Genomic DNA, 27031 nt, shown 5'->3' with positions numbered 1-27031 from the left:
CCTCCCTATACATAGCAGTGTATCATGGCAAGAACAAAAGAAGATTTCTGAGGGGCTGAAGTAAAATGTGTTCACTTAGTGGATCAACAACAGTCCGGGTTACATCATGACTGACCTTCACCGGGTACATGGTGGAACATGTGTTTGTGCTGTGTGTAAGAAAGTTCCCACTGACTGGATAAGAGAACAAAGACATGACAAAGTCATTCAGCAGTCTGTGGAAAATAAGACAGTTGAGCCTTTCCTTATAAGTAATGTAAATGTCTACTTAGGGTAAATCTTACATCACAGTAGAATATTTATCATAGGGTTAAGGAGGTTTTGCTTTTCAAACACTGCAACTTCAACACACCTTCATAAGCAAAGGCAATTCAAAGTGCTTCACAGCTACATAAAATCACAGGAAGGCAATAAAATCATTAAAAATAAATAAATTAAAAAATTTAAATTTAAATTAAAAAAAATAATAATAATTTTTTTTTTTAAAAAAACATTAAAAATAATCATTAATTCATTTATTTAAAAGTGAAGAGTGCAGATAAAATACTTTCAGGTGTCATATGCACATCTAAACAGAACTGTTTTCAGTCTGGATTTAAACATTGTCAGAGTTGACATAGAATGTGTGTTTACTTGCTCTCATGGTATCTTTTTTTTTTTTTTTTATATCAGATTTATTGTCATGCACACACGAAATTTGTCCTCTGCTTTTAACCCATCCAGGTTGGCACCTGTTTGACACACATGCACAGGGTCACACAATTGGAGACAGATGCCAACCTGGAGCGGTGGGCAGCCATGAAGCAGCCAGAAGGCACCCGGGGAGCATGGGGGTACGGTGCCTTGCTCAAGGGCACCTCAGCCGTGACAAGGAGGTGGACTGACACCCCTCCAGCTATCAGTTCCACCAATCTTTTTTCCGAGTGGCGAGAGTGGGAATCGAACCACCAACCTTCCGGTTATTGGACGACCGACTCTAACCACTGAGCCACAGCCGCCCAATGATGATGAAATGATGAACATTCTTTTCAAACATGTAGACAGCTTGGATCCATTGTTCCTCAGGTTGTTGTTGCCTAATCTGATCCCAGCTGTGTGTTTTGAGGTAATTGAAGTACAGTCAGACTCGGTGATGGGCGTGTTGCTTGCGTCAAAATGCGTCATTATTGTCCTGGAAATGTACTTAATGCTGATTGGTGTGATAATGGAAAGTCACCGCCCCCTTGTAGCAAGTTTCCACCTCCTCACTGTATATGTCAGTGTGGCCTGAACCATCGGTGCACGGAGGGGGAGAGATGTTTGTGGCAGTTTGGAAATGAACTTGAGCTTCAATGGCTTCGTAAAGGAAACATGACAGTAGGACACATCCTCAACCCAGTACAGTCTCTTCTGATTCTATATTTTTTAAACTTTGCTGCATTTATTTGCAACAAAAAGAAGGACTGATCCATTATTAAGTGACCCCTCAGTGGCTGGTGTTCCATAACTCACTGACGTAACTTTTACCGGCTTTCCCTCGCCGACAGAAGTTCAAAGTGAAGGTTTTCTTCTTCTTCAGACTTTAGTGGAACACTCTTTAGCTTTCTGTTTAATAAATGGGTAGATTTCATTAGACTGGCTGAAGAGGACACGCTTGCAGTAAGTTTCAGGGCTTTCTCTGTTGGACTCGGAACAGTAAAAGATGAATTCAGCTCGTCGCTGTTCGGCGTTATTGAGCCAGATGTCGCGCGGGGGATCAGCGACCAGAACACCGGCAGCAGCGGCAGCCCATGCGGGCCGAGGGGGGGCCTCTCCCCGGCTGAATCCCAGTGGAGCAGTCGGCCCAGTGCCGGCACCAGGTACTGTGCATGTCAGTGTGTGTTTCCACCGAGTAGCGGGCTGTCATACTACTTATGAGAGCAAAGATGGTGTCTGAGTCGGTGCTAGTCTCATCAAACTGTCACGAGCCACAGTAAAGACATTCACAACCCATTCTACATAACTATTTCTTAAACTGACATAGTGGTTGAAACGTGTGTGACAGTCCCAGGTCAGGGGGCCACAGTACAGTGGCCCCTCTCCTCTCTGACAGCCTGATCAGGGGCCCATCCAGCTGTTAAAGGCACATCCCACAGGAACGGTAACTAGGTAACCGTTCTTCAAGGAACTCATGATGTCACCGTAGTTCAGGAACTCTAATTATGGATAAACATTAGCAATAGAGCTGCTCTTAGATCATTTCACATAGGAACAGAAGACTGACATGACATGAGCATCTCTACATCTGAGCTGCAGCCCCTGCCATGGGTGGGCCCTGTTTTTACCACCAGTTCAATTTATGCCCCCTCTAAAACTTTGAGTCAGGATGCTCTTTATGTTGTCTTTAAGTTCCACCAAACTGTTTCCTTCCTCCTACTGCAAACCAGGACCCAATGCAGTAATGCTGGGTGCTCAGTCCTGCTGGTGGTTCTACAGACCTACAAAGGGCTGATTAAGCTTCAAATCAGGCTGTGGAGGCCAAGGAGCTGAAGTCCTGGAGCCCAAACTGAGCTTTTAATGGACTGATTAGACAGAAACACAGCTTGTGACCTAAGGTCTTGGCTCACATAACATTTTCAAGCCCAGACTTCCACCATGAAGAGTTAACCAAAACAGAGAGCACTCGAGTTTTAGCATGACCGCTAAAGCATGCCTCCCAAAGCTGGGAGTCCTGTCAGATAAGAACTGGATCCAGAACCGAGTCAGAGCCCAGCTCCAGTTATCTACTGCATTCATTGTTAGTTTGTTCTGTGCCATGATGCTCCATAAGATGGATACAGCTTCATGAGCGCTTTTAAAAGGAGAGTTCTGAAAAGTTCATCAGCTGCTCAGAACTCTAAACAGATTGAACTTGTTTAGCTTCATTTAGGGCTTGTGATGAGGAAACGGGTCCCTCCCTTGCACACACACACACACACACACACACATACACACATACACTCTCTTGTCCTCTGAGCAAAGTGGTGTCTTGAATTAGCTCTATAATGGTTTCTGTACTCGAGGCAGAACTTGTTCTGTAATAGGATTGGTCGACAGGTTATATAACCTTCAGTGATTGGTCGACCGGTTATATAACCTTCAGTACTGACAACTGCGTGGTGAACCGTCTTATTAGATAATTGCTTAAAAAGACGACAACCTTAAATCCAAAAGAAGGAGTAACCACTGGAATGAATGATGTCACAAATCTGTTACTGGAGCTTAACTTCACGGTGACTGTGCTGACTGATTGTTAGGAGCTCTGTATGGGGGACTAACTGGGAGCCCTGGGACCGCTCTGCTCACACTATACTGGCAGTGATGGAGAGCTCACACAGAATAGAAGCATCCATCTTCAGTTTGCTTTGTCTGCCAACAATCCAGTAAAGGAGGATAGACTTTAAAGTTCTGATGCTGGTCTATAGAGCTCTGAATGGTCCAGGACCAGAATACACCAGTGACCTCCTGACCCTGTATGAACCTTCCAGACCCCTCAGGTCATCTGGATCTGGTCTTTTATCAGTTCCCAGAGTCAGAACCAGACATGGAGAAGCTGTATTCAGATTCTATGCTCCACATGTCTGGAACAAACTGGTAGGCCCTACAGGATGGTGCTGGTAGGCCCTACAGGATGGTGCTGGTAGGCCCTACAGGCTGGTGCTGGTAGGACCTGTAGGCTGGTGCTGGTAGGACCTGTAGGATGGTGCTGGTAGGCCCTACAGGCTGGTGCTGGTAGGCCCTACAGGCTGGTGCTGGTAGGACCTGTAGGCTGGTGCTGGTAGGCCCTACAGGATGGTGCTGGTAGGACCTGTAGGCTGGTGCTGGTAGGCCCTGTAGGCTGGTGCTGGTAGGCCCTACAGGATGGTGCTGGTAGGCCCTACAGGCTGGTGCTGGTAGGCCCTACAGGATGGTGCTGATAGGACCTACAGGCTGGTGCTGGTAGGACCTGTAGGCTGGTGCTGGTAGGCCCTACAGGCTGGTGCTGGTAGGCCCTACAGGATGGTGCTGGTAGGCCCTACAGGCTGGTGCTGGTAGGACCTGTAGGCTGGTGCTGGTAGGCCCTACAGGATGGTGCTGGTAGGCCCTACAGGCTGGTGCTGGTAGGCCCTACAGGATGGTGCTGGTAGGACCTGTAGGCTGGTGCTGGTAGGCCCTACAGGATGGTGCTGGTAGGACCTGTAGGCTGGTGCTGGTAGGCCCTACAGGATGGTGCTGGTAGGCCCTACAGGCTGGTGCTGGTAGGACCTGTAGGCTGGTGCTGGTAGGCCCTACAGGATGGTGCTGGTAGGACCTGTAGGCTGGTGCTGGTAGGACCTACAGGATGGTGCTAGTAGGCCCTCTAGGCTGGTGCTGGTAGGACCTACAGGATGGTGCTGGTAGGCCCTGTAGGCTGGTGCTGGTAGGCCCTACAGGATGGTGCTGGTAGGACCTACAGGATGGTGCTGGTAGGCCCTACAGGATGGTGCTGGTAGGACCTACAGGATGGTGCTGGTAGGCCCTACAGGATGGTGCTGGTAGGACCTGTAGGCTGGTGCTGGTAGGCCCTACAGGCTGGTGCTGGTAGGCCCTACATGATGGTGCTGGTAGGCCCTGTAGGCTGGTGCTGGTAGGCCCTACAGGATGGTGCTGGTAGGCCCTGTAGGCTGGTGCTGGTAGGCCCTACAGGCTGGTGCTGGTAGGACCTGTAGGCTGGTGCTGGTAGGACCTGTAGGATGGTGCTGGTAGGCCCTACAGGCTGGTGCTGGTAGGACCTGTAGGCTGGTGCTGGTAGGCCCTACAGGATGGTGCTGGTAGGACCTGTAGGCTGGTGCTGGTAGGCCCTGTAGGCTGGTGCTGGTAGGCCCTACAGGATGGTGCTGGTAGGCCCTACAGGCTGGTGCTGGTAGGCCCTACAGGATGGTGCTGATAGGACCTACAGGCTGGTGCTGGTAGGACCTGTAGGCTGGTGCTGGTAGGCCCTACAGGATGGTGCTGGTAGGCCCTACAGGCTGGTGCTGGTAGGCCCTACAGGATGGTGCTGGTAGGACCTGTAGGCTGGTGCTGGTAGGCCCTACAGGATGGTGCTGGTAGGACCTGTAGGCTGGTGCTGGTAGGCCCTACAGGATGGTGCTGGTAGGACCTGTAGGCTGGTGCTGGTAGGACCTGTAGGCTGGTGCTGGTATGCCCTACAGGATGGTGCTGGTAGGCCCTACAGGCTGGTGCTGGTAGGCCCTACAGGATGGTGCTGGTAGGCCCTACAGGCTGGTGCTGGTAGGACCTGTAGGCTGGTGCTGGTAGGCCCTACAGGATGGTGCTGGTAGGCCCTGTAGGCTGGTGCTGGTAGGACCTACAGGATGGTGCTAGTAGGCCCTCTAGGCTGGTGCTGGTAGGACCTACAGGATGGTGCTGGTAGGCCCTGTAGGCTGGTGCTGGTAGGCCCTACAGGATGGTGCTGGTAGGACCTACAGGATGGTGCTGGTAGGCCCTACAGGATGGTGCTGGTAGGACCTACAGGATGGTGCTGGTAGGCCCTACAGGATGGTGCTGGTAGGACCTGTAGGCTGGTGCTGGTAGGCCCTACAGGCTGGTGCTGGTAGGCCCTACAGGCTGGTGCTGGTAGGCCCTACATGATGGTGCTGGTAGGCCCTGTAGGCTGGTGCTGGTAGGCCCTACAGGATGGTGCTGGTAGGCCCTGTAGGCTGGTGCTGGTAGGCCCTACAGGCTGGTGCTGGTAGGACCTGTAGGCTGGTGCTGGTAGGCCCTACAGGATGGTGCTGGTAGGACCTGTAGGCTGGTGCTGGTAGGACCTACAGGATGGTGCTAGTAGGCCCTCTAGGCTGGTGCTGGTAGGACCTACAGGATGGTGCTGGTAGGCCCTGTAGGCTGGTGCTGGTAGGCCCTACAGGATGGTGCTGGTAGGCCCTACAGGATGGTGCTGGTAGGACCTACAGGATGGTGCTGGTAGGACCTACAGGATGGTGCTGGTAGGCCCTGTAGGCTGGTGCTGGTAGGCCCTACAGGCTGGTGCTGGTAGGCCCTACATGATGGTGCTGGTAGGCCCTGTAGGCTGGTGCTGGTAGGCCCTACAGGATGGTGCTGGTAGGCCCTGTAGGCTGGTGCTGGTAGGCCCTACAGGCTGGTGCTGGTAGGACCTGTAGGCTGGTGCTGGTAGGCCCTACAGGATGGTGCTGGTAGGACCTGTAGGCTGGTGCTGGTAGGACCTACAGGATGGTGCTAGTAGGCCCTCTAGGCTGGTGCTGGTAGGACCTACAGGATGGTGCTGGTAGGCCCTGTAGGCTGGTGCTGGTAGGCCCTACAGGATGGTGCTGGTAGGCCCTGTAGGCTGGTGCTGGTAGGCCCTACAGGATGGTGCTGGTAGGACCTACAGGATGGTGCTGGTAGGCCCTGTAGGCTGGTGCTGGTAGGACCTGTAGGCTGGTGCTGGTAGGCCCTACAGGATGGTGCTGGTAGGACCTACAGGATGGTGCTGGTAGGCCCTACAGGATGGTGCTGGTAGGACCTACAGGATGGTGCTGGTAGGCCCTACAGGATGGTGCTGGTAGGCCCTGTAGGCTGGTGCTGGTAGGCCCTACAGGCTGGTGCTGGTAGGCCCTACATGATGGTGCTGGTAGGCCCTGTAGGCTGGTGCTGGTAGGCCCTACAGGATGGTGCTGGTAGGCCCTGTAGGCTGGTGCTGGTAGGCCCTACAGGATGGTGCTGGTAGGCCCTGTAGGCTGGTGCTGGTAGGCCCTACAGGATGGTGCTGGTAGGACCTGTAGGCTGGTGCTGGTAGGCCCTACAGGATGGTGCTGGTAGGACCTGTAGGCTGGTGCTGGTAGGCCCTGTAGGCTGGTGCTGGTAGGCCCTGTAGGCTGGTGCTGGTAGGCCCTGTAGGCTGGTGCTGGTAGGCCCTACAGGATGGTGCTGGTAGGCCCTACAGGCTGGTGCTGGTAGGACCTGTAGGCTGGTGCTGGTAGGCCCTACAGGATGGTGCTGGTAGGCTGATGCTTTGTTGAAACACGTCTTCCAAAGGGGTTTATCTGGAGAGCTGGGGGCTTTCTCCCCTCATTAAATGCTGTACACACACTGTTTTGTAGCAGGTAGTGCTGCAGAGATCAAAGGTAGAATCAACTGTAGAGCCACAGTACAGTGGCTGAAGCCAAAGTGATCCTTTCATGGACATGTTTTAAGTTAATATTGTTTTTAGTGATTGTATGCAGCATGGACACAACCCTTAAACATATTGAACCAACACACATTCAGATCATTTTGTCTTTAACTGTCAACTCAACTCAAACTTTATTTATAGAGCACATTTAAAACCAAAGTGCTGTACCGGTTAAAGCAGCATGGCTGACAAGAGAAAGAAGTTCAGATAAATGCTAAAATACATAAACACAATGCAAAGCAATGCAAAAATAGAATAGAATAAATGAAAGTTTAAATGAAAATGTTTTGCCAAGTATCCACTTAAGCTTGATTTAAAAGCCAGGGAGAAAGGGTGTGTTTTTAGGGAGGATTTAAAAACCTTGAATGTTCCAGCAGATCGGATGTGCCAGGGCAGGTTATTCCAGAGCCCAGGGGCCCAGGGGCCCAGGGGCCACCGCCACAAAGGCTCGGTCACCTTTGGTTTTTAGGTTTTTTTTAGGGGCGACCAGTAGCAGCTGATTAGAGGACCTCAGTGTTCTGGCGGGGGTGTGGATATCAAGGAGCTCAGTAAAATACTGGGGGGCTAGGCCATTAAGAGCTTTAAAAACAAACAATAAGATGTTCAAATCTGTTCTAAAAGCAACTGGGAGCCAGTGCAGTGAAGCCCGGGCGGAGGATGTGTGGTCACGCCTGCGTCTGCCGGTGAGGAGACAGGCAGCTGCGCTTTGTACCAACTGCAGGCGGTCCAAGACTGAGGGGTCCAAGACTGAGGGGTCCTAGACTGAGGGGTCCTAGACTGAGGGGTCCAGGCCAAAGTAAAGAGAATTCCAGTCATCCAATCTGGTGTTAATGAAAGCATGGCTTACAGTCTCCAGAACTCTACGTGGCAGGTTTCCTTTTGCTTTCCATAAAATTCTCAAATGGTAAAAAGTGTTTTTCCTTTAATGGACATGTTTTTTAGTGTATGCTGCATGGACACAACCCTTAATGGTGAACAACCCAGACTCTGCTCAGTGTTACTGGAGATTTCAGCTGTTTGATGCGTTACTGGTCGGTGGAAATCCACAGCTCCATGTGCAGCTGTGTTTCTGTGCAGGACGAGCCCTTATTCAGCGCTAACTCAGCTAACTGGAGACCACATGGAACTGATTGGCGCCTGTCCAGGCGCATTGAGGGTAACATTAGGAAGATCTCCTTTCTATACAGTTATGGCTGCTGCTGCTGAACAGCAGAGGAGGAAAATGCATAGATGATTGAAAGATAGATAAATATTTTTTTACACAATGACAGGAAGAGCAATCCCAGTCTGTGTCTGATGACTCCCCATCGCTGTGGGTTCCTCCTGCACAGCGTGTTGGAGGCAAATCATTGTTGAATGGGCATTGTGTCTCACTCATGTGCCCCCATTACCACAGCCAGTACACTGCTTCTCCTCAGTCTGACTCAGAGACACATGACTGAGGGGATGACAGGAAGAAGGAGGAGGAGTGCTGGCTGGATAGCTTTTGGATGGACTGAAAGCCGTGTGTGCATGTGGGATTCCTCCATCGATTTGTGTTCCATGTAAGTATCTATTGGTGATGTCAGTGTGTGAACAGGGTGTCTGCAGTGTGAGTAGAATGGATCAGGGACATCAGTGTGGCTTGATGAGAGTGGCTCATCCTGATGTCTGGTGGACTTAATGAGTGGACAGATGAGCACATTAGCAGTAGTGCCTCCTGCTCTGTAACACGTTACAGCCTCGGTGTGTTCCTGGGCCCTCCAGCTAACCGTCACCGTCCTGCAGAGGAGCTGCGGGCCTGACATTTACTTCCAACACACAGCTAACTGGAGCTGTCAGGGTGGAGCAGGATGGGGTGACCTTCTAAGTTCCCTGATTGCTGTGGCTTGTTGGAGCAGTTCTTCAGTGTAATGACAGCATATGCTTTGCCTCCCCAATAAGAGGTACAGCCTCACAGCAGCATGCGCCAGCAGCATGCGCCGTGTGTGAGTTGGAGCAGCAGCATGCGCCGTGTGTGAATGGGAGCACAGCCTCACAGCAGCATGCGCCAGCAGCATGCGCCGTGTGTGAGTGGGAGCACAGCCTCACAGCAGCATGCGCCGTGTGTGAGTGGGAGCACAGCCTCACAGCAGCATGCGCCGTGTGTGAGTGGGAGCACAGCCTCACAGCAGCACAGCCTCACAGCAGCATGCGCCGTGTGTGAGTGGGAGCACAGCCTCACAGCAGCATGCGCCGTGTGTGAGTGGGAGCACAGCCTCACAGCAGCATGCGCCGTGTGTGAGTGGGAGCACAGCCTCACAGCAGCATGACTCACTCAAACCCTCACTGATGCTTCAGTTTGAAGACATCAGTCGTGCTTTCAGTCGTCTTCAGAGAGTTGGACACCTTTTAAAGTTGGAAACACTGGAGCTTATGCAGGTTGTAATGTAGTAGCAGTGTTAATTTCGTCAGCTTTTTTTAATTTAGTCTTAAGCCCAATTCGCACGGGATAAGTATTACCTATGGACCCCCCGTAATTCGGAATAATTGCGGAGAATGTCTGAGTTCTTAGTCCTGTGCGAATGCGCCATGTCCGTGATTTGTGGGGTAATAATTCCGCTGCAAATTACCTACTGTGTTTCGGCGAAACACAGACGTCCTGTGGTAATTTAAGTCCCGTCTGAACGCACACATGTGTGTTTGTGAATGCAATCGCACATCTCTTGTGTTGTCCTGGAGTAAACAATGGACGGTATTGCCGAGGGTTTGATTAACAGGAAGTTACGACAATTACGGAATATCCGCTCATGATGTCTGTGATTTGAGTAAATTACAGACTTTTGCTTGTCCCGTCCGAATGCACCACAAAAAATACAGAGGTGCGGGGGTAGTTGCGAATTACCAGTGATCCATAGGTAATATTTATCCCATGCGAATCGGGCTTTAGTCACAATGTCGAAAATCAATTTTAGTCTTAGTCAAATTTTAGTCATTTTAGTCAACACTACAGAATACAACTTCTCCGCACACTGATTCTCTTTTTTACATATATCACACCACCACCGGCATCGGCGGCATGATCAATCATTATCATGCAGGTTGTTTTGTTGTCCTTCGCGTTGTAAACAAAATGGCTCCATACATCCAGGCGTTGTTTTCGCCCAGCTCCAACAAACCGTATACCGGTATCCGAGCCCGACGCCATGACTGGACTGCAAAGTTGAACTAGCTACAGTTAAGTTATGGCTAGCTACCGGCTACGTTACTTGACATGGGAAGGGCCTAAACTCAACTGAACTCGACTCACTGAACGACTACTGATTGAGCCGCGCGAGGCACTGTGGGACATAATCTTCTATGAAGTTCAAGAAACACTTATATTAACAATTACAAATTACAAATTAATTATAAACAATTACATTTTTTAATGTCCATTCGTCCATGGTTTGTAAATTTCGTCTTGTCTTAGTCTCGTTAACGTCATATTTTCTCGTCATATTTTTATTTTCTGGAAGCAATTTTGTGCGTCATCGTCTCGTCATCGTCACGGGAAAAAGGGGCGTTACCGAAATATTTTCGTCATCGTCCTGGTTGACGAAATTAACACTGTGTAGTAGGAAAGAAATTCATAGTTTAAAGTTACAGTCTTTGACATTGTGGTACCTCAGCACTGTGGGAACTAGTAAATCCCAACTAATTCACCTGTGAAGCAGAAGATCTGTACCATAAGTACGAGTCATCATTTATCTGCATGTCAGGAATGCCCCTCACTGTCACCCTGAGCATAGACCTAATGGTAGAAAACTAAGGCTGCGTGTGTGTGCGTGTGTGTGCGCACCCTGCAGCCCCTCCTGTTGCACTACATGTCCATGCTAATCCAAACTCCACCACTGCCATGAGTTCAGCACCTTCCCTATCCACACACGTGCACACGTGCACAGCTACTTTCACTGCGGTCCTTCTTCTTTGTAACCGTGCCACCTGTTCCTCTCTGTCAGCTCTCTCATCACCATAGTAACTGTGATGATGAATGTCCCATTTGGTTCTCCTGTTGGAGAGTGGGTGTCCCAGAGGTCAGTGTGCCAGCCAGCCAGCAGGGGGGGCTGGGAGCTGATGATTCAGACAGGATGAGACGGATAAAGAATGAGTCACAGCTATTAGATAGAGGGACAGGGAAGTGGGGGACAGAGGTGACGGACACATCTACAGTTTGAACAGCAAACATGGAGGCCATGGGTAAGACTCACTTCATTTGTCTTTCTGATGACCAAGGAGATATCATTTCTGTTGTGTTCTGGTGTCCCAGCTCTGTTTTACGTGCTCACAGCTCCAGAAACGCCTGCAGGTGGAAAGCTCCAGCCTGATTCCAGTGTTCCTGTGATTCACTCATCAGAACACTGGATCTGTGAGGGATGTTTCAATCCTCACCGGATGAGTTGTACAGAATCTGAGCTTCCTACCACGTAGTAGCCAGATAACCGGATAACAGGACAGAGGGAGTTCCTCTCTGTTGGTGGAATTAAAAAGAAAATGAGTAGGTTATGAAAATGAAACGTTTGATTGTGGCGCATTGAAAATGAAGTCAGCAGTGTCATAACCTGCCTGCACATCCCAGGCCAGTTTGTGATGTCTCCAGTCAGAATGTATGCTGACCCGTATCCTCCTCAGAAGCTCAGCTCCTACCTGTAGCTGACCCGTATCCTCCTCAGAAGCTCAGCTCCTACCTGTACCTGTAGCTGACCCGTATCCTCCTCAGAAGCTCAGCTCCTACCTGTACCTGTAGCTGACCCGTATCCTCCTCAGAAGCTCAGCTCCTACCTGTAGCTGACCCGTATCCCCCTCAGAAGCTCAGCTCCTACCTGTAGCTGACCCGTATCCTCCTCAGAAGCTCAGCTCCTACCTGTAGCTGACCCGTATCCCCCTCAGAAGCTCAGCTCCTACCTGTAGCTGACCCGTATCCTCCTCAGAAGCTCAGCTCCTACCTGTAGCTGACCCGTATCCCCCTCAGAAGCTCAGCTCCTACCTGTAGCTGACCCGTATCCTCCTCAGAAGCTCAGCTCCTACCTGTAGCTGACCCGTATCCCCCTCAGAAGCTCAGCTCCTACCTGTAGCTGACCCGTATCCCCCTCAGAAGCTCAGCTCCTACCTGTAGCTGACCCGTATCCTCCTCAGAAGCTCAGCTCCTACCTGTACCTGTAGCTGACCCGTATCCTCCTCAGAAGCTCAGCTCCTACCTGTAGCTGACCCGTATCCTCCTCAGAAGCTCAGCTCCTACCTGTAGCTGACCCGTATCCTCCTCAGAAGCTCAGCTCCTACCTGTAGCTGACCCGTATCCTCCGCAGAAGCTCAGCTCCTACCTGTAGCTGACCCGTATCCCCCTCAGAAGCTCAGCTCCTACCTGTGGCTGACCCGTATCCCCCTCAGAAGCTCAGCTCCTACCTGTAGCTGTAGCTGACCCGTATCCCCCTCAGAAGCTCAGCTCCTACCTGTACCTGTAGCTGACCCGTATCCTCCTCAGAAGCTCAGCTCCTACCTGTAGCTGACCCGTATCCTCCTCAGAAGCTCAGCTCCTACCTGTAGCTGACCCGTATCCTCCTCAGAAGCTCAGCTCCTACCTGTGGCTGACCCGTATCCTCCTCAGAAGCTCAGCTCCTACCTGTGGCTGACCCGTATCCTCCTCAGAAGCTCAGCTCCTACCTGTACCTGTAGCTGACCCGTATCCCCCTCAGAAGCTCAGCTCCTACCTGTAGCTGACCTGTATCCCCCTCAGAAGCTCAGCACCTACCTGTACCTGTAGCTGACCCGTATCCTCCTCAGAAGCTCAGCTCCTACCTGTAGCTGACCCGTATCCTCCTCAGAAGCTCAGCTCCTACCTGTGGCTGACCCGTATCCCCCTCAGAAGCTCAGCTCCTACCTGTAGCTGACCCGTATCCCCCTCAGAAGCTCAGCTCCTACCTGTAGCTGTAGCTGACCCGTATCCTCCTCAGAAGCTCAGCTCCTACCTGTGGCTGACCCGTATCCCCCTCAGAAGCTCAGCTCCTACCTGTAGCTGACCCGTATCCTCCTCAGAAGCTCAGCTCCTACCTGTACCTGTAGCTGACCCGTATCCTCCTCAGAAGCTCAGCTCCTACCTGTGGCTGACCCGTATCCTCCTCAGAAGCTCAGCTCCTACCTGTACCTGTAGCTGACCCGTATCCTCCTCAGAAGCTCAGCTCCTACCTGTAGCTGACCCGTATCCTCCTCAGAAGCTCAGCTCCTACCTGTAGCTGACCCGTATCCCCCTCAGAAGCTCAGCTCCTACCTGTAGCTGACCCGAATCCCCCTCAGAAGCTCAGCTCCTACCTGTAGCTGACCCGTATCCCCCTCAGAAGCTCAGCTCCTACCTGTAGCTGTAGCTGACCCGTATCCTCCTCAGAAGCTCAGCTCCTACCTGTAGCTGACCCGTATCCTCCTCAGAAGCTCAGCTCCTACCTGTGGCTGACCCGTATCCCCCTCAGAAGCTCAGCTCCTACCTGTAGCTGACCCGTATCCTCCTCAGAAGCTCAGCTCCTACCTGTAGCTGACCCGTATCCTCCTCAGAAGCTCAGCTCCTACCTGTAGCTGACCCGTATCCCCCTCAGAAGCTCAGCTCCTACCTGTACCTGTAGCTGACCCGTATCCTCCTCAGAAGCTCAGCTCCTACCTGTAGCTGACCCGTATCCTCCTCAGAAGCTCAGCTCCTACCTGTAGCTGACCCGTATCCCCCTCAGAAGCTCAGCTCCTACCTGTGGCTGACCCGTATCCCCCTCAGAAGCTCAGCTCCTACCTGTAGCTGTAGCTGACCCGTATCCCCCTCAGAAGCTCAGCTCCTACCTGTGGCTGACCCGTATCCCCCTCAGAAGCTCAGCTCCTACCTGTAGCTGACCCGTATCCCCCTCAGAAGCTCAGCTCCTACCTGTAGCTGTAGCTGACCCGTATCCCCCTCAGAAGCTCAGCTCCTACCTGTAGCTGACCCGTATCCCCCTCAGAAGCTCAGCTCCTACCTGTAGCTGACCCGTATCCCCCTCAGAAGCTCAGCTCCTACCTGTAGCTGTAGCTGACCCGTATCCTCCTCAGAAGCTCAGCTCCTACCTGTAGCTGTAGCTGACCCGTATCCTCCTCAGAAGCTCAGCTCCTACCTGTAGCTGACCCGTATCCTCCTCAGAAGCTCAGCTCCTACCTGTAGCTGACCCGTATCCCCCTCAGAAGCTCAGCTCCTACCTGTAGCTGACCCGAATCCCCCTCAGAAGCTCAGCTCCTACCTGTAGCTGACCCGTATCCCCCTCAGAAGCTCAGCTCCTACCTGTAGCTGTAGCTGACCCGTATCCTCCTCAGAAGCTCAGCTCCTACCTGTAGCTGACCCGTATCCTCCTCAGAAGCTCAGCTCCTACCTGTGGCTGACCCGTATCCCCCTCAGAAGCTCAGCTCCTACCTGTAGCTGACCCGTATCCTCCTCAGAAGCTCAGCTCCTACCTGTAGCTGACCCGTATCCTCCTCAGAAGCTCAGCTCCTACCTGTAGCTGACCCGTATCCTCCTCAGAAGCTCAGCTCCTACCTGTAGCTGACCCGTATCCCCCTCAGAAGCTCAGCTCCTACCTGTACCTGTAGCTGACCCGTATCCTCCTCAGAAGCTCAGCTCCTACCTGTAGCTGACCCGTATCCTCCTCAGAAGCTCAGCTCCTACCTGTAGCTGACCCGTATCCTCCTCAGAAGCTCAGCTCCTACCTGTAGCTGACCCGTATCCCCCTCAGAAGCTCAGCTCCTACCTGTGGCTGACCCGTATCCCCCTCAGAAGCTCAGCTCCTACCTGTAGCTGTAGCTGACCCGTATCCCCCTCAGAAGCTCAGCTCCTACCTGTGGCTGACCCGTATCCCCCTCAGAAGCTCAGCTCCTACCTGTAGCTGACCCGTATCCCCCTCAGAAGCTCAGCTCCTACCTGTAGCTGTAGCTGACCCGTATCCCCCTCAGAAGCTCAGCTCCTACCTGTAGCTGACCCGTATCCCCCTCAGAAGCTCAGCTCCTACCTGTAGCTGACCCGTATCCCCCTCAGAAGCTCAGCTCCTACCTGTAGCTGACCCGTATCCCCCTCAGAAGCTCAGCTCCTACCTGTAGCTGTAGCTGACCCGTATCCTCCTCAGAAGCTCAGCTCCTACCTGTGGCTGACCCGTATCCCCCTCAGAAGCTCAGCTCCTACCTGTAGCTGTAGCTGACCCGTATCCTCCTCAGAAGCTCAGCTCCTACCTGTAGCTGACCCGTATCCTCCTCAGAAGCTCAGCTCCTACCTGTAGCTGACCCGTATCCCCCTCAGAAGCTCAGCTCCTACCTGTGGCTGACCCGTATCCTCCTCAGAAGCTCAGCTCCTACCTGTAGCTGACCCGTATCCCCCTCAGAAGCTCAGCTCCTACCTGTAGCTGACCCGTATCCCCCTCAGAAGCTCAGCTCCTACCTGTAGCTGACCCGTATCCCCCTCAGAAGCTCAGCTCCTACCTGTAGCTGACCCGTATCCCCCTCAGAAGCTCAGCTCCTACCTGTACCTGTAGCTGACCCGTATCCTCCTCAGAAGCTCAGCTCCTACCTGTAGCTGTAGCTGACCCGTATCCCCCTCAGAAGCTCAGCTCCTACCTGTAGCTGACCCGTATCCCCCTCAGAAGCTCAGCTCCTACCTGTGGCTGACCCGTATCCGCCTCAGAAGCTCAGCTCCTACCTGTGGCTGACCCGTATCCCCCTCAGAAGCTCAGCTCCTACCTGTGGCTGACCCGTATCCTCCTCAGAAGCTCAGCTCCTACCTGTAGCTGACCCGTATCCCCCTCAGAAGCTCAGCTCCTACCTGTAGCTGACCCGTATCCCCCTCAGAAGCTCAGCTCCTACCTGTAGCTGACCCGTATCCCCCTCAGAAGCTCAGCTCCTACCTGTACCTGTAGCTGACCCGTATCCTCCTCAGAAGCTCAGCTCCTACCTGTAGCTGTAGCTGACCCGTATCCCCCTCAGAAGCTCAGCTCCTACCTGTACCTGTAGCTGACCCGTATCCCCCTCAGAAGCTCAGCTCCTACCTGTAGCTGACCCGTATCCTCCTCAGAAGCTCAGCTCCTACCTGTACCTGTAGCTGACCCGTATCCTCCTCAGAAGCTCAGCTCCTACCTGTACCTGTAGCTGACCCGTATCCCCCTCAGAAGCTCAGCTCCTACCTGTAGCTGACCCGTATCCCCCTCAGAAGCTCAGCTCCTACCTGTAGCTGTAGCTGACCCGTATCCTCCTCAGAAGCTCAGCTCCTACCTGTGGCTGACCCGTATCCCCCTCAGAAGCTCAGCTCCTACCTGTAGCTGTAGCTGACCCGTATCCTCCTCAGAAGCTCAGCTCCTACCTGTAGCTGACCCGTATCCTCCTCAGAAGCTCAGCTCCTACCTGTAGCTGACCCGTATCCCCCTCAGAAGCTCAGCTCCTACCTGTGGCTGACCCGTATCCTCCTCAGAAGCTCAGCTCCTACCTGTAGCTGACCCGTATCCCCCTCAGAAGCTCAGCTCCTACCTGTAGCTGACCCGTATCCCCCTCAGAAGCTCAGCTCCTACCTGTAGCTGACCCGTATCCCCCTCAGAAGCTCAGCTCCTACCTGTACCTGTAGCTGACCCGTATCCTCCTCAGAAGCTCAGCTCCTACCTGTAGCTGTAGCTGACCCGTATCCCCCTCAGAAGCTCAGCTCCTACCTGTACCTGTAGCTGACCCGTATCCCCCTCAGAAGCTCAGCTCCTACCTGTAGCTGACCCGTATCCTCCTCAGAAGCTCAGCTCCTACCTGTACCTGTAGCTGACCCGTATCCTCCTCAGAAGCTCAGCTCCTACCTGTAGCTGACCCGTATCCCCCTCAGAAGCTCAGCTCCTACCTGTAGCTGACCCGTATCCCCCTCAGAAGCTCAGCTCCTACCTGTAGCTGACCCGTATCCCCCTCAGAAGCTCAGCTCCTACCTGTAGCTGACCCGTATCCCCCTCAGAAGCTCAGCTCCTACCTGTAGCTGACCCGTATCCTCCTCAGAAGCTCAGCTCCTACCTGTAGCTGACCCGTATCCCCCTCAGAAGCTCAGCTCCTACCTGTAGCTGACCCGTATCTTCCTCAGAAGCTCAGCTCCTACCTGCCTCACAGAGACCCAAAATTCAATGGGAAATTTGATTGAAAAGCACTTAACGAGCCAAAAATGCCCAAAACTGCCCTATTTTGGAGTTGTCATAACTCAGCCATACGACATCACAGAGAACTGATTCAAAGTTTATATGTGACAGGAGACTCTCAACTTTAACTGAACTAAAGGGTTTGTTGATAGGGCGGGCAGTGGATTGGCACCCATCAAAATTTCTTCAGAAATGTTCTAGTTCTGTGTAATATTTTAGCTATAGCTAGTTTGAGTCCGTAACCTGACAGCACTTGGTTGTACATGACAATCAAGTCTCTGAACTTATACAAAAAGAATTAGTTAAATGCTGAAGGAGGAGAATTCTGCACACGACACGAGGCTGTAGCGTAATTTGATCAAATATAAGGATTTATCAGAAGTTCTTAGTGTCTCAATAAACCTTAAACCTCGAATGTAGGGGCACCACCTTGAATAAGGAAAAAATACAGAATCTTGGGATTCTGGCATATAAAATTAATATTTCAATTAATAATCAGTCTCATTTCTCGCTACTTTCGTGAATTCTCGTTTGGTTGGACAGACATTACGTAAAGAAAGCATACGACACAAGCTGTGATTATACATATATATAGATATATGAACTATTTATTAAAACGATATGACCAAAGACATGAACATTAAGACAAACAGGAGATGCGTTGAATATGGGTGATTATATAAAACACTTAGTGAATTGAAAATAAAATATGTGGAATGGAGAGGTACTGGATTTACTCAAATAGTTTAGGTTGGCTTACTATTTGAAGCTAAAGACTGACATCTTGGATTCATTCATCATTCTTAATAGTGAAAGTCTCGAGACACCCCTTTGTAACCGTCTGTAAGATGAAAAACCTTACTTTACTGGTCCTGTTCAGTCAGCTCGGAACACAGCAGGTGGTAGCCACGCGGGGTCCGAGGGGATTTCTCTCGGTTCCACTCTCAGGGCCTTCCTTGGTTGTGGCTGACTTCAGCGGACTTTGCAGTTACTTGGACGGTCCCTTCTTTCCACCGGGAAACGGGGACTGGCTGGTGTCGATGACTTCACCGCACAGAATGATAAAATCATCCGAGTGTCAGAGGTGGTCGGTTGCTGACCACTCTGATGAGGGGAACTGGAGTTCACAGAATGTTAACAAAAAGTTGCTTGGCGCTGGTTTTCTTGGTAGGAAAACTGTGATGGCTTGCAGCAGCGGAGGTTAAAAAAACGTGCAACGTAAAAAGGACATGGATGATGATGGACGAACAAAAACGAAGAAAGCGTGTATCTTTAGACTACTTCATTCTTCATTCTAATCTTTATCTGAGTCCTTTTCTTCTTCCTCGTCCTTCCTGTCTTCTTCTGCATCTCTCATCCTCTCCGCATCATTCTATTGTCTTTCTGCTCTCTCCCTGTTTCAAAGGGGAGAATCCCATGAGCTAAGACAACAACTGCACTCAGACTGAACTGAACTGAACTGGAACTCAACTCATTTTAAACTGGAACTGGAAAACTCTCAAAAACTGATTTTGGATCGCGGGTTCCGTGGTTTGACTCGCGGAGGCGGGGCATGATGTAGGCTTACGCTACTCTTTCAGCCAATGATATGCCTGAAACTGTGGTGACATCTGCCTGGGTGTCTGTTTTAACTATAGGGAATTTTGGATAAAACAATCCAATGACATATGAATAGCGAACCTTCTGTATCTTTAATAAAAAGATACAGAAGGGACATCGTTAAAAGTTGTATTATTGCATATAAGTTGTCCAGTTTACTGACTCCGTGTGGATTTAACTATTCAACACTACAGACCACTAGGGGGCAATGTGGTTCCATAGGCGGGTTGGTCACTTTTCAACAAGATCATTTCTTTGTCACACTTTCAGTCAAAATCGTGCAAATTGTCTCTAAATGCATCTCGTGACTTTGCTGAGAACCTGACAAAACTTGTACAAAGTTATCAAACACATTTAATACAGTTTTAAGATTCGGCTGAAAGTGGATCTAAGTAAAGTCATTTCCAGATTTACTTGGGCATCTGGTTCTCTTATCTGGGGGGAATGAGGGTAAAATGTCAACTTCAATTTATTGGTCCAGATAAGATAGGGAATGGGTTAGTCTCCCATTTCTCCAAAAAGGGTTCTTTGTTTATTCAGTTGAAGTTGTTAATGCATCCCTCAACTTTATGGCAAATGTCTCCCCAAAAGTCTCCCCAAAAGCTTTCATAGGCCGAAGGTTGTTGTAAATTAGGGGATTTCTGTCCCTCTCCTTTGTGTAGACTTTCCACATCTGGTCCTTACGCAGAAAAACACCCCCTACAGGAATGCTTGTATCTTCCAAAGTTTTTAGGCGTATTAATTCCACACTGGAGCGTGCTACAAGGCTTTAGAACATAAGGTGGCCGTGCAGTGAGATCACCCAGCTTTGTGTGCAGCGGACCATCTCCTCACGGTCAGCGAACCCTTTCAAAGCTGGAACATGGAACACTCAGAGCGTCAGCTCTGCTGGTGCGGTACTTCATGGTGGCCGATGCTCTTTTAATGACCACGTTTCCCCCTCTGTTTCCATCAGCTTGTCCAATGGGTGGCGGCAGCAGCAGCGGCGGCGGCAGGTTGTTCGGTACGTTGGCCCGGGCATTGAACAGTACCCCCATGACCCAACCTGTCCCATACTTGGAGGAAAGTCCAGACCACGACTTGGAGGGGGATCTGGCTGAGGTGGACCCACACCAGCTGCTCAGAGAGTGCGAGCAGGCCCTACAGAGGCGTCCGGCCCGGCCACACAGAGACCTGGTGCGTCCCGTCAGCACAGCTCCCTGCAGCCATGACAACGGCCCCTTGGTTAGGGTCCTGCAGTGGAACATACTCGCTCAAGGTAGAGAGTGAGAACAAAGCCCAGTAATAATAATAATAATAATAATAATAATATATTTTATTTTATTTATAAAGCACTTTACATCAATTTACAGTACATGTGCTGCTGTTTGAGAAATGTGGCTTTAAGCGTGTGTGTGTGTGTGTGTGTGTGTGTGTGTGTGTGTGTGTTTGCAGCCCTCGGTGAGGGGAAGGACGGCTTCATCCGCTGTCCACCGGAAGCTCTGAACTGGCATGAAAGGAAGTACCTGATCCTGGAGGAGATCCTCACCTACCAACCCGACATACTGTGTCTGCAGGAAGTCGACCACTACTATGACACATTCCAGCCAATCATGGCCAGCTTAGGTTACCATGGCAGCTTCCTGGCCAAACCCTGGTCTCCCTGCCTGGATGTGGAGCAGAATAACGGCCCTGACGGCTGTGCTCTGTTTTTCCGCTGCTCCCGCTTCACCCTCCAGGCCTCGGCTCATCTGCGGCTGTCTGCCATGCTGCTGCCCACCAACCAGGTGGCCATTGTTCAGACGCTGCAGTGCCAGCTAACCGGGCGCCAGCTGTGCGTGGCGGTCACACACCTGAAAGCTCGCAGTGGCTGGGAGAGGCTGCGGAGCGCGCAGGGCGCCGACCTGCTGCAGAGCCTGCGCAGCATCACGTCCCAGCGCAGCGGCCCCTGGGGGGCGTCCTCCGGCCCCATCCCTTCCATCGTGTGCGGGGACTTTAACGCAGTGCCCTCAGAAGACGTCTACAGACGCTTCAGCTCCTCCCCCTTGGGTCTCAACTCTGCATACAAGCTGCTGAGCTCTGATGGACAAACGGAACCGGCCTACACCAGCTGGAAGGTCCGGCCCTGCGGAGAGAGCTGCAGCACGCTGGACTACATCTGGTACAGCCAGGGGGCTCTGAGTGTGGACAGGCTGCTAGACATTCCCACCGAGGAGCAGATCGGCCCACAGCGTCTCCCCTCTTACCACTACCCCTCTGACCATCTGTCACTGCTGTGTGACTTCAGCTTCAGAGAGGAGCCCCGCAGGCTGATGTAGGCAGCCAGTCCCAGTCCCAGTCCCAGTCCCAGTCCCAGTCCCAGTCCCAGTCCCAGTCCCAGATCAGCTGTGTGGAGCCCACAGTCCTCCAGGAACAATCAGAGTGAAGAGGAGAGGGCAGCTGTCATTAAAGCTCTTCAGCAGCATTCAGCAGCATTCAGCAGCATTCAGCAACATTCAGCAGCATTCAGCAGCATTCAGCAACATTCAGCAACATTCAGCAACATTCAGCAGCATTCAGCAACATTCAGCAACATTCAGCAGCATTCAGCAACATTCAGCAACATTCAGCAACATTCAGCAACATTCAGCAACATTCAGCAACATTCAGCAACATTCAGCAACATTCAGCAGCATTCAGCAGCATTCAGCAGCATTCAGCAACATTCAGCAACATTCAGCAGCATTCAGCAACATTCAGCAACATTCAGCAGCATTCAGCAACATTCAGCAACATTCAGCAACATTCAGCAGCATTCAGCAACATTCAGCAACATTCAGCAACATTCAGCAGCATTCAGCAGCATTCAGCAGCATTCAGCAGCATTCAGCAACATTCAGCAACATTCAGCAGCATTCAGCAACATTCAGCAACATTCAGCAACATTCAGCAGCATTCAGCAGCATTCAGCAGCATTCAGCAACATTCAGCAGCATTCAGCAGCATTCAGCAGCATTCAGCAACATTCAGCAGCATTCAGCAACATTCAGCAACATTCAGCAACATTCAGCAGCATTCAGCAGCATTCAGCAGCATTCAGCAACATTCAGCAACATTCAGCAGCATTCAGCAACATTCAGCAACATTCAGCAGCATTCAGCAACATTCAGCAACATTCAGCAACATTCAGCAGCATTCAGCAACATTCAGCAGCATTCAGCAACATTCAGCAGCATTCAGCAACATTCAGCAACATTCAGCAACATTCAGCAACATTCAGCAGCATTCAGCAGCATTCAGCAACATTCAGCAACATTCAGCAACATTCAGCAGCATTCAGCAGCATTCAGCAACATTCAGCAACATTCAGCAGCATTCAGCAACATTCAGCAGCATTCAGCAGCATTCAGCAGCATTCAGCAACATTCAGCAGCATTCAGCAACATTCAGCAACATTCAGCAGCATTCAGCAACATTCAGCAACATTCAGCAGCATTCAGCAGCATTCAGCAGCATTCAGCAGCATTCAGCAACATTCAGCAGCATTCAGCAGCATTCAGCAGCATTCAGCAGCATTCAGCAACATTCAGCAGCATTCAGCAGCATTCAGCAACATTCAGCAACATTCAGCAGCATTCAGCAACATTCAGCAACATTCAGCAGCATTCAGCAACATTCAGCAACATTCAGCAGCATTCAGCAACATTCAGCAGCATTCAGCAACATTCAGCAACATTCAGCAGCATTCAGCAGCATTCAGCAGCATTCAGCAACATTCAGCAACATTCAGCAGCATTCAGCAACATTCAGCAACATTCAGCAGCATTCAGCAACATTCAGCAGCATTCAGCAACATTTAGCAGCATTCAGCAACATTCAGCAGCATTCAGCAGCTTTCAGCAGCATTCAGCAGCATTCAGCAGCATTCAGCAGCATTCAGCAATATTCAGCAGCATTCAGCAACATTCAGCAGCATTCAGCAGCATTCAGCAACATTCAGCAGCATTCAGCAGCATTCAGCAACATTCAGCAGCATTCAGCAACATTCAGCAGCATTCAGCAGCATTCAGCAGCATTCAGCAGCATTCAGCAACATTCAGCAGCATTCAGCAACATTCAGCAACATTCTGCAGCATTCAGCAGCATTCAGCAACATTCAGCAGCATTCAGCAACATTCAGCAACATTCAGCAACATTCAGCAGCATTCAGCAACATTCAGCAACATTCAGCAGCATTCAGCAGCATTCAGCAGCATTCAGCAACATTCAGCAGCATTCAGCAGCATTCAGCAACATTCAGCAACATTCAGCAGCATTCAGCAGCATTCAGCAACATTCAGCAACATTCAGCTCACAGGAGGATGAATCTCTTGCCAGTACCTGTTAGGGGCCAACTTTCAGCATGAAATGAAACACTGTGGCATCACTTGTTGGGCCTGGTCTCTTTGAGCAGTTCCTTATTTATTAAAACTGAGTTATTACTCATACTCTCAGCAGAGTGAAAATATTCTGGAACCATGTATCAACAAGATGTTTCTGAATATGAATAAAGTGATTCTTTTCAATCTTATTCTGTTTCCTGGTTGGATTTCTGTAGCTCAGGAGGAAGAGCAGTAGGCGGTTGGACTCCCGGCCGCATGTGGAGGCGTCCTCGGGCAGGACACCGAAGCCGTGCCGCCTGCTGACGCGTCCATCGCTGTGTGAATGTAGAAGAAAGCCTGTTTGGACTGAGGTGTGCTGTGTGAGTAGGCAGCCAGACTAGGAAGGTACCGCCCATTTACGTCACAGATTAGCTTCTTTCATTTGAACACACAAGCCACGCAAACACTGCAACTATCATTCTTCTTATTGATTACTGATTAGTGTTTGATTCCCACAAAAGGCAGATTTTCCTTTCACTTAACTGAAAACATTAAAAAGCGATTATGTGAGAGCAAAATGGATTGTTTTCTCTCGTGCAACAAAGCAGAGGCATACAAAGGCATTTCTGTATGTATATATACCCAGCTTCATATTTCCAGTCCCGACAGATCCCGTGACTGTAGGTGAAGGTTGGAATGAAGATGGACGAGTCAATTAAAAGTAGAGCTGGGTAAAAAAAATCGATTCAATCGATTTTGGATCGATTTCATTTAGAATTTTGCAAAAGCGATTTGTAGGGCATGAGATCGATTTTTCCCCATGAAGTTAACCCCAGTAGTCTTGTGCGTGATGCAGCAGTGGCGTGTTTACAGGCTGATTTATGCTCGTCCGGGAAAGGCCACGGGGAGCCCTCTCCGTCGCTTGCGCGCGTCGGCCAACATTCCTATCTGTCCGTCGAGGAGACGGAGACCGCAAGGGTTGTGATTGGTCGGCTAACAACATCATTTCCGGAATCACTTTTCCGGTTTAGCTCCTTCCTCTCACAACAACAACACCGCCATTTCTGAAAGAGTTTACTGTGTGCCGGTCAACATTTGGTAAAAATGATTTGCATTTCAAAATCAATAAGCTCCAACTCCAACAACAGTCTTTCTCTCTCGGTCGCCATCGTTCACTGTGAGGAGTGGAACGGAGCCGGAAGGTGAACAATCAATCAAACACTTTCACCATAGAGGTCACGTGATTGGGTCGTCTAGCGTAGCGCCCCCTGCTGATCGGGAGGTGAACTGCCTTGCGTATCCGACATCCCGACAGAGAACTTTGAAAGGTTTAGTGACCACGGAGTCGGATTGACGGATAGCGACGGAGAAGCATACTGAGGCCTTACGTCCGCTTGTCATTCAAGCGCACAAGCTTGCAAGATGGCCGACGCAGGTAAAACTCCGCTCAGCAAGCCACCCCAATTTAAGTCTGAGGGCTGGAACCATTTCAAATTTAAAACAATAAAAAGACAAAGAGCTGGATAAAACCAAAGTGGTTTGCAAGATCTGCCAAGCGGAGATCAATTATTGTCGAAATACTCCAAACCTCAGAAACCACTTGACCTAGTATCACACTACGCTAGCATTAGCTTCCGCCAACAAGCCGTCCGGGGCAAAACAAAAGAAACCGAGGGAATCTCTAACATTACCAGCCGATTCTCCGCGGGCCAGAAAGATAACGGAGGCCATCGCAACTTTTGTCTGCAAAGATTTACGCCCGTACTCGGTAGTGGAAAACTTACGGTGCATTCAGACAGGACGCGGTGCGAATTTTCGCGTCGCGGGTGTAGTTGAATTTACTCGCGCGAGTAAACAACGAGCGAAGTGCACACGCCGTCGTGTCTGGGTCAGTGACATCATCCGGAGGCGCACTCAGCTCGGAGAATTTCACCGCCTTCTCCAGGAGTTGCGTCTGGATGACGGCCGCTTCCAGCGGTATTTCAGGCTCACCAGGACCCAGTTTGATGACCTGCTCGGGAGGATCGGTGCCGTGACCTCTCGGCAGGACACCAACTACAGGCGCTCCATTTCAGCTGCGGAGCGGTCCAACTGTCTCTGGTGAGTGGCAGATAAATCAATTAAAAAGATCCCGGGACACATGACGTCACTGTCGTCCAGAATCTCAACGCTGATAGGCTGTCGTGACGCAAATATTTCGCCAAAGTTGGATTTTCTGAACTCGCTCGAATTCGCGTCTTGTCATTCGCGTGGCGGTATTCGCCTCATTCGCGCCGCCGGCTCGAATCCGCGTCTATTCGCGTCTTTGCATTGACTTTGTATGTAATCACGTTGCGCGAAAAATTCCGGTCTGAACGCACCGTAAGGCTTCAAGCGGCTCTTTCGTGTGCTCGAGCCACACTACGTTAAGGTGCACCGTATCCATGTTGGCTCGCCTGGCGAAGCAATACCTTGGTGTCCCAGGGACCAGTACTGCGTCGGAGGGGGTGTTTTCCACTGCGGGTGATATTGTCACTGCAAAAAGGAGCTGCCTAACCCCAGATCAGGTCAATGAGCTCCTTTTCCTGCACAAGAATCTCACAATTACCAAGTGAGAAAAGAAGTCCCAATAACAGGACAGTTTAAGTTTACTTTTAGTTTTGTTACCATTATTATTATCATTTTTGCACATTAACAAACAATGCCTTAATACAATTTGCAGTGATGGAATGTTGTAGTTCAAGCACACTTTCACTTGCAATTCCTTTATCATTTTAAAATGGCACTTTTGAGACAGTTGTGTTCACAGCTGAAGTTTAAACTGTCCAATTCACAAGTTTGCACTTAAAATTGTTATTTATGGTGATGATAATAAATAAAATACATTTGTATTTTGTAACACAGTTGAGCCATTTTCATTATTTAAGAGCAAATCGAATCGAATCGAATTGTGATTAATTGATCAAAATCGAATGGATTTAGGAAATTGGCCACGATACTTAGCCCTAATTAAAAGCGTCACCTTTCAGCTCGGCTCCGTCTTCATGAAGCAGAGATGCAACCCGATCCTGAATCATAACAAGGGGCCAACCAAGCGGAGTCCAACCAAAAACAAACTCAACATTGTGCCATGAATGCGGACACAGCTCTTACTTTGCAAATACAGGGACTGAATAGCTAACTAAAGTCCTTTATTAGAAAATACTCATGTAGACTGGATGGTTCAACGCCCATGATCCCCTCAGTAAGTCTGCAAGTGGGAGTGGCTGAGTAGTGGGAATAAATAGTTGGAACATATGGCGTGTTCCCACTATGCAGTCCGGTACGGGTCGGTTCAGAACGGTTCGCTTATTTCAGTGTTTCCACTACCACCAAAGCGTACCGGTCCCATGGAACCCGTTCCCATGTCTGTAGCCCTTCTGCTTGGGGTACCCAGCACACAGGACCGGTTCCAGGCTCTGCTCTCCGGTGTCGGTGAGGAGGCTGTGCAGCGGGAGCTCGATGGCGCTGTGCCAAACCAAAAAGTTTTCCAGCTGATTGCTGCAAAAATGGCAGAGAGTGGTTTCAACTGGACCGCGAGCCGGTGTGGCATTAAGCTGAAGAAGCTGGGAGGTGGTTCCACATTATGGATGCTATTTGTTATTTACGCTTCGGCACACACTCCACCCACCCCTGAGGGTCCCCTTTGTACAGTGGGAACGCAAGCTGACCCCAAAGCGACCCGACCCGTACCGGACCGTTCTGAACCGACCCAACCCGCACCGGACTGCATAGAGGGAATGAGGCTGAACTCTCCAGGGTTAGGGTTACCACTACCACCACTGATTGACTGAAAGTGTTAAAGAGGAAAA

General features: G+C 50.6%; 1 protein-coding gene across 3 annotated transcripts; it reads left to right on the top strand.

Moving 5' to 3' along the window:
- The first annotated feature begins 1504 nt into the window (after positions 1-1504).
- nocta (nocturnin a) lies at positions 1505-21417 on the top strand. 3 transcript variants are annotated; one of them, XM_075480791.1, is made up of 3 exons: positions 1505-1838; positions 19838-20140; positions 20317-21417. In XM_075480791.1, the coding sequence occupies exons 1-3, from the start codon at positions 1682-1684 to the stop codon at positions 21177-21179; spliced, it is 1323 nt and encodes a 440-aa protein (XP_075336906.1). In that variant the 5' UTR covers positions 1505-1681; the 3' UTR covers positions 21180-21417. The 3 variants fall into 3 exon arrangements, with proteins under 3 accessions (XP_075336906.1, XP_075336909.1, XP_075336908.1); XM_075480794.1 differs by lacking the exon at positions 1505-1838 and adding an exon at positions 8488-8688; XM_075480793.1 differs by lacking the exon at positions 1505-1838 and adding an exon at positions 11093-11341.
- The last annotated feature ends 5614 nt before the right edge of the window (positions 21418-27031 follow it).

Source organism: Odontesthes bonariensis, chromosome 13 (genome assembly GCF_027942865.1).
Source record: "Odontesthes bonariensis isolate fOdoBon6 chromosome 13, fOdoBon6.hap1, whole genome shotgun sequence".
NCBI lineage: Eukaryota > Metazoa > Chordata > Actinopteri > Atheriniformes > Atherinopsidae > Odontesthes > Odontesthes bonariensis.
The sequence above is the reverse complement of the archived record's forward strand: the minus strand, read 5'-3'. Positions and strand labels throughout refer to the sequence as shown.

Coding starts and splice junctions, on each gene's coding strand:
- nocta (XM_075480791.1), top strand. CDS start 1,682: ATGAATTCAGCTCGTCGCTGTTCGGCGTTATTGAGCCAGATGTCGCGC. Junction 1,839..19,837: donor CGGCCCAGTGCCGGCACCAG/GTACTGTGCATG, acceptor TGTTTCCATCAG/CTTGTCCAATGGGTGGCGGC. Junction 20,141..20,316: donor GTGGAACATACTCGCTCAAG/GTAGAGAGTGAG, acceptor GTGTGTTTGCAG/CCCTCGGTGAGGGGAAGGAC.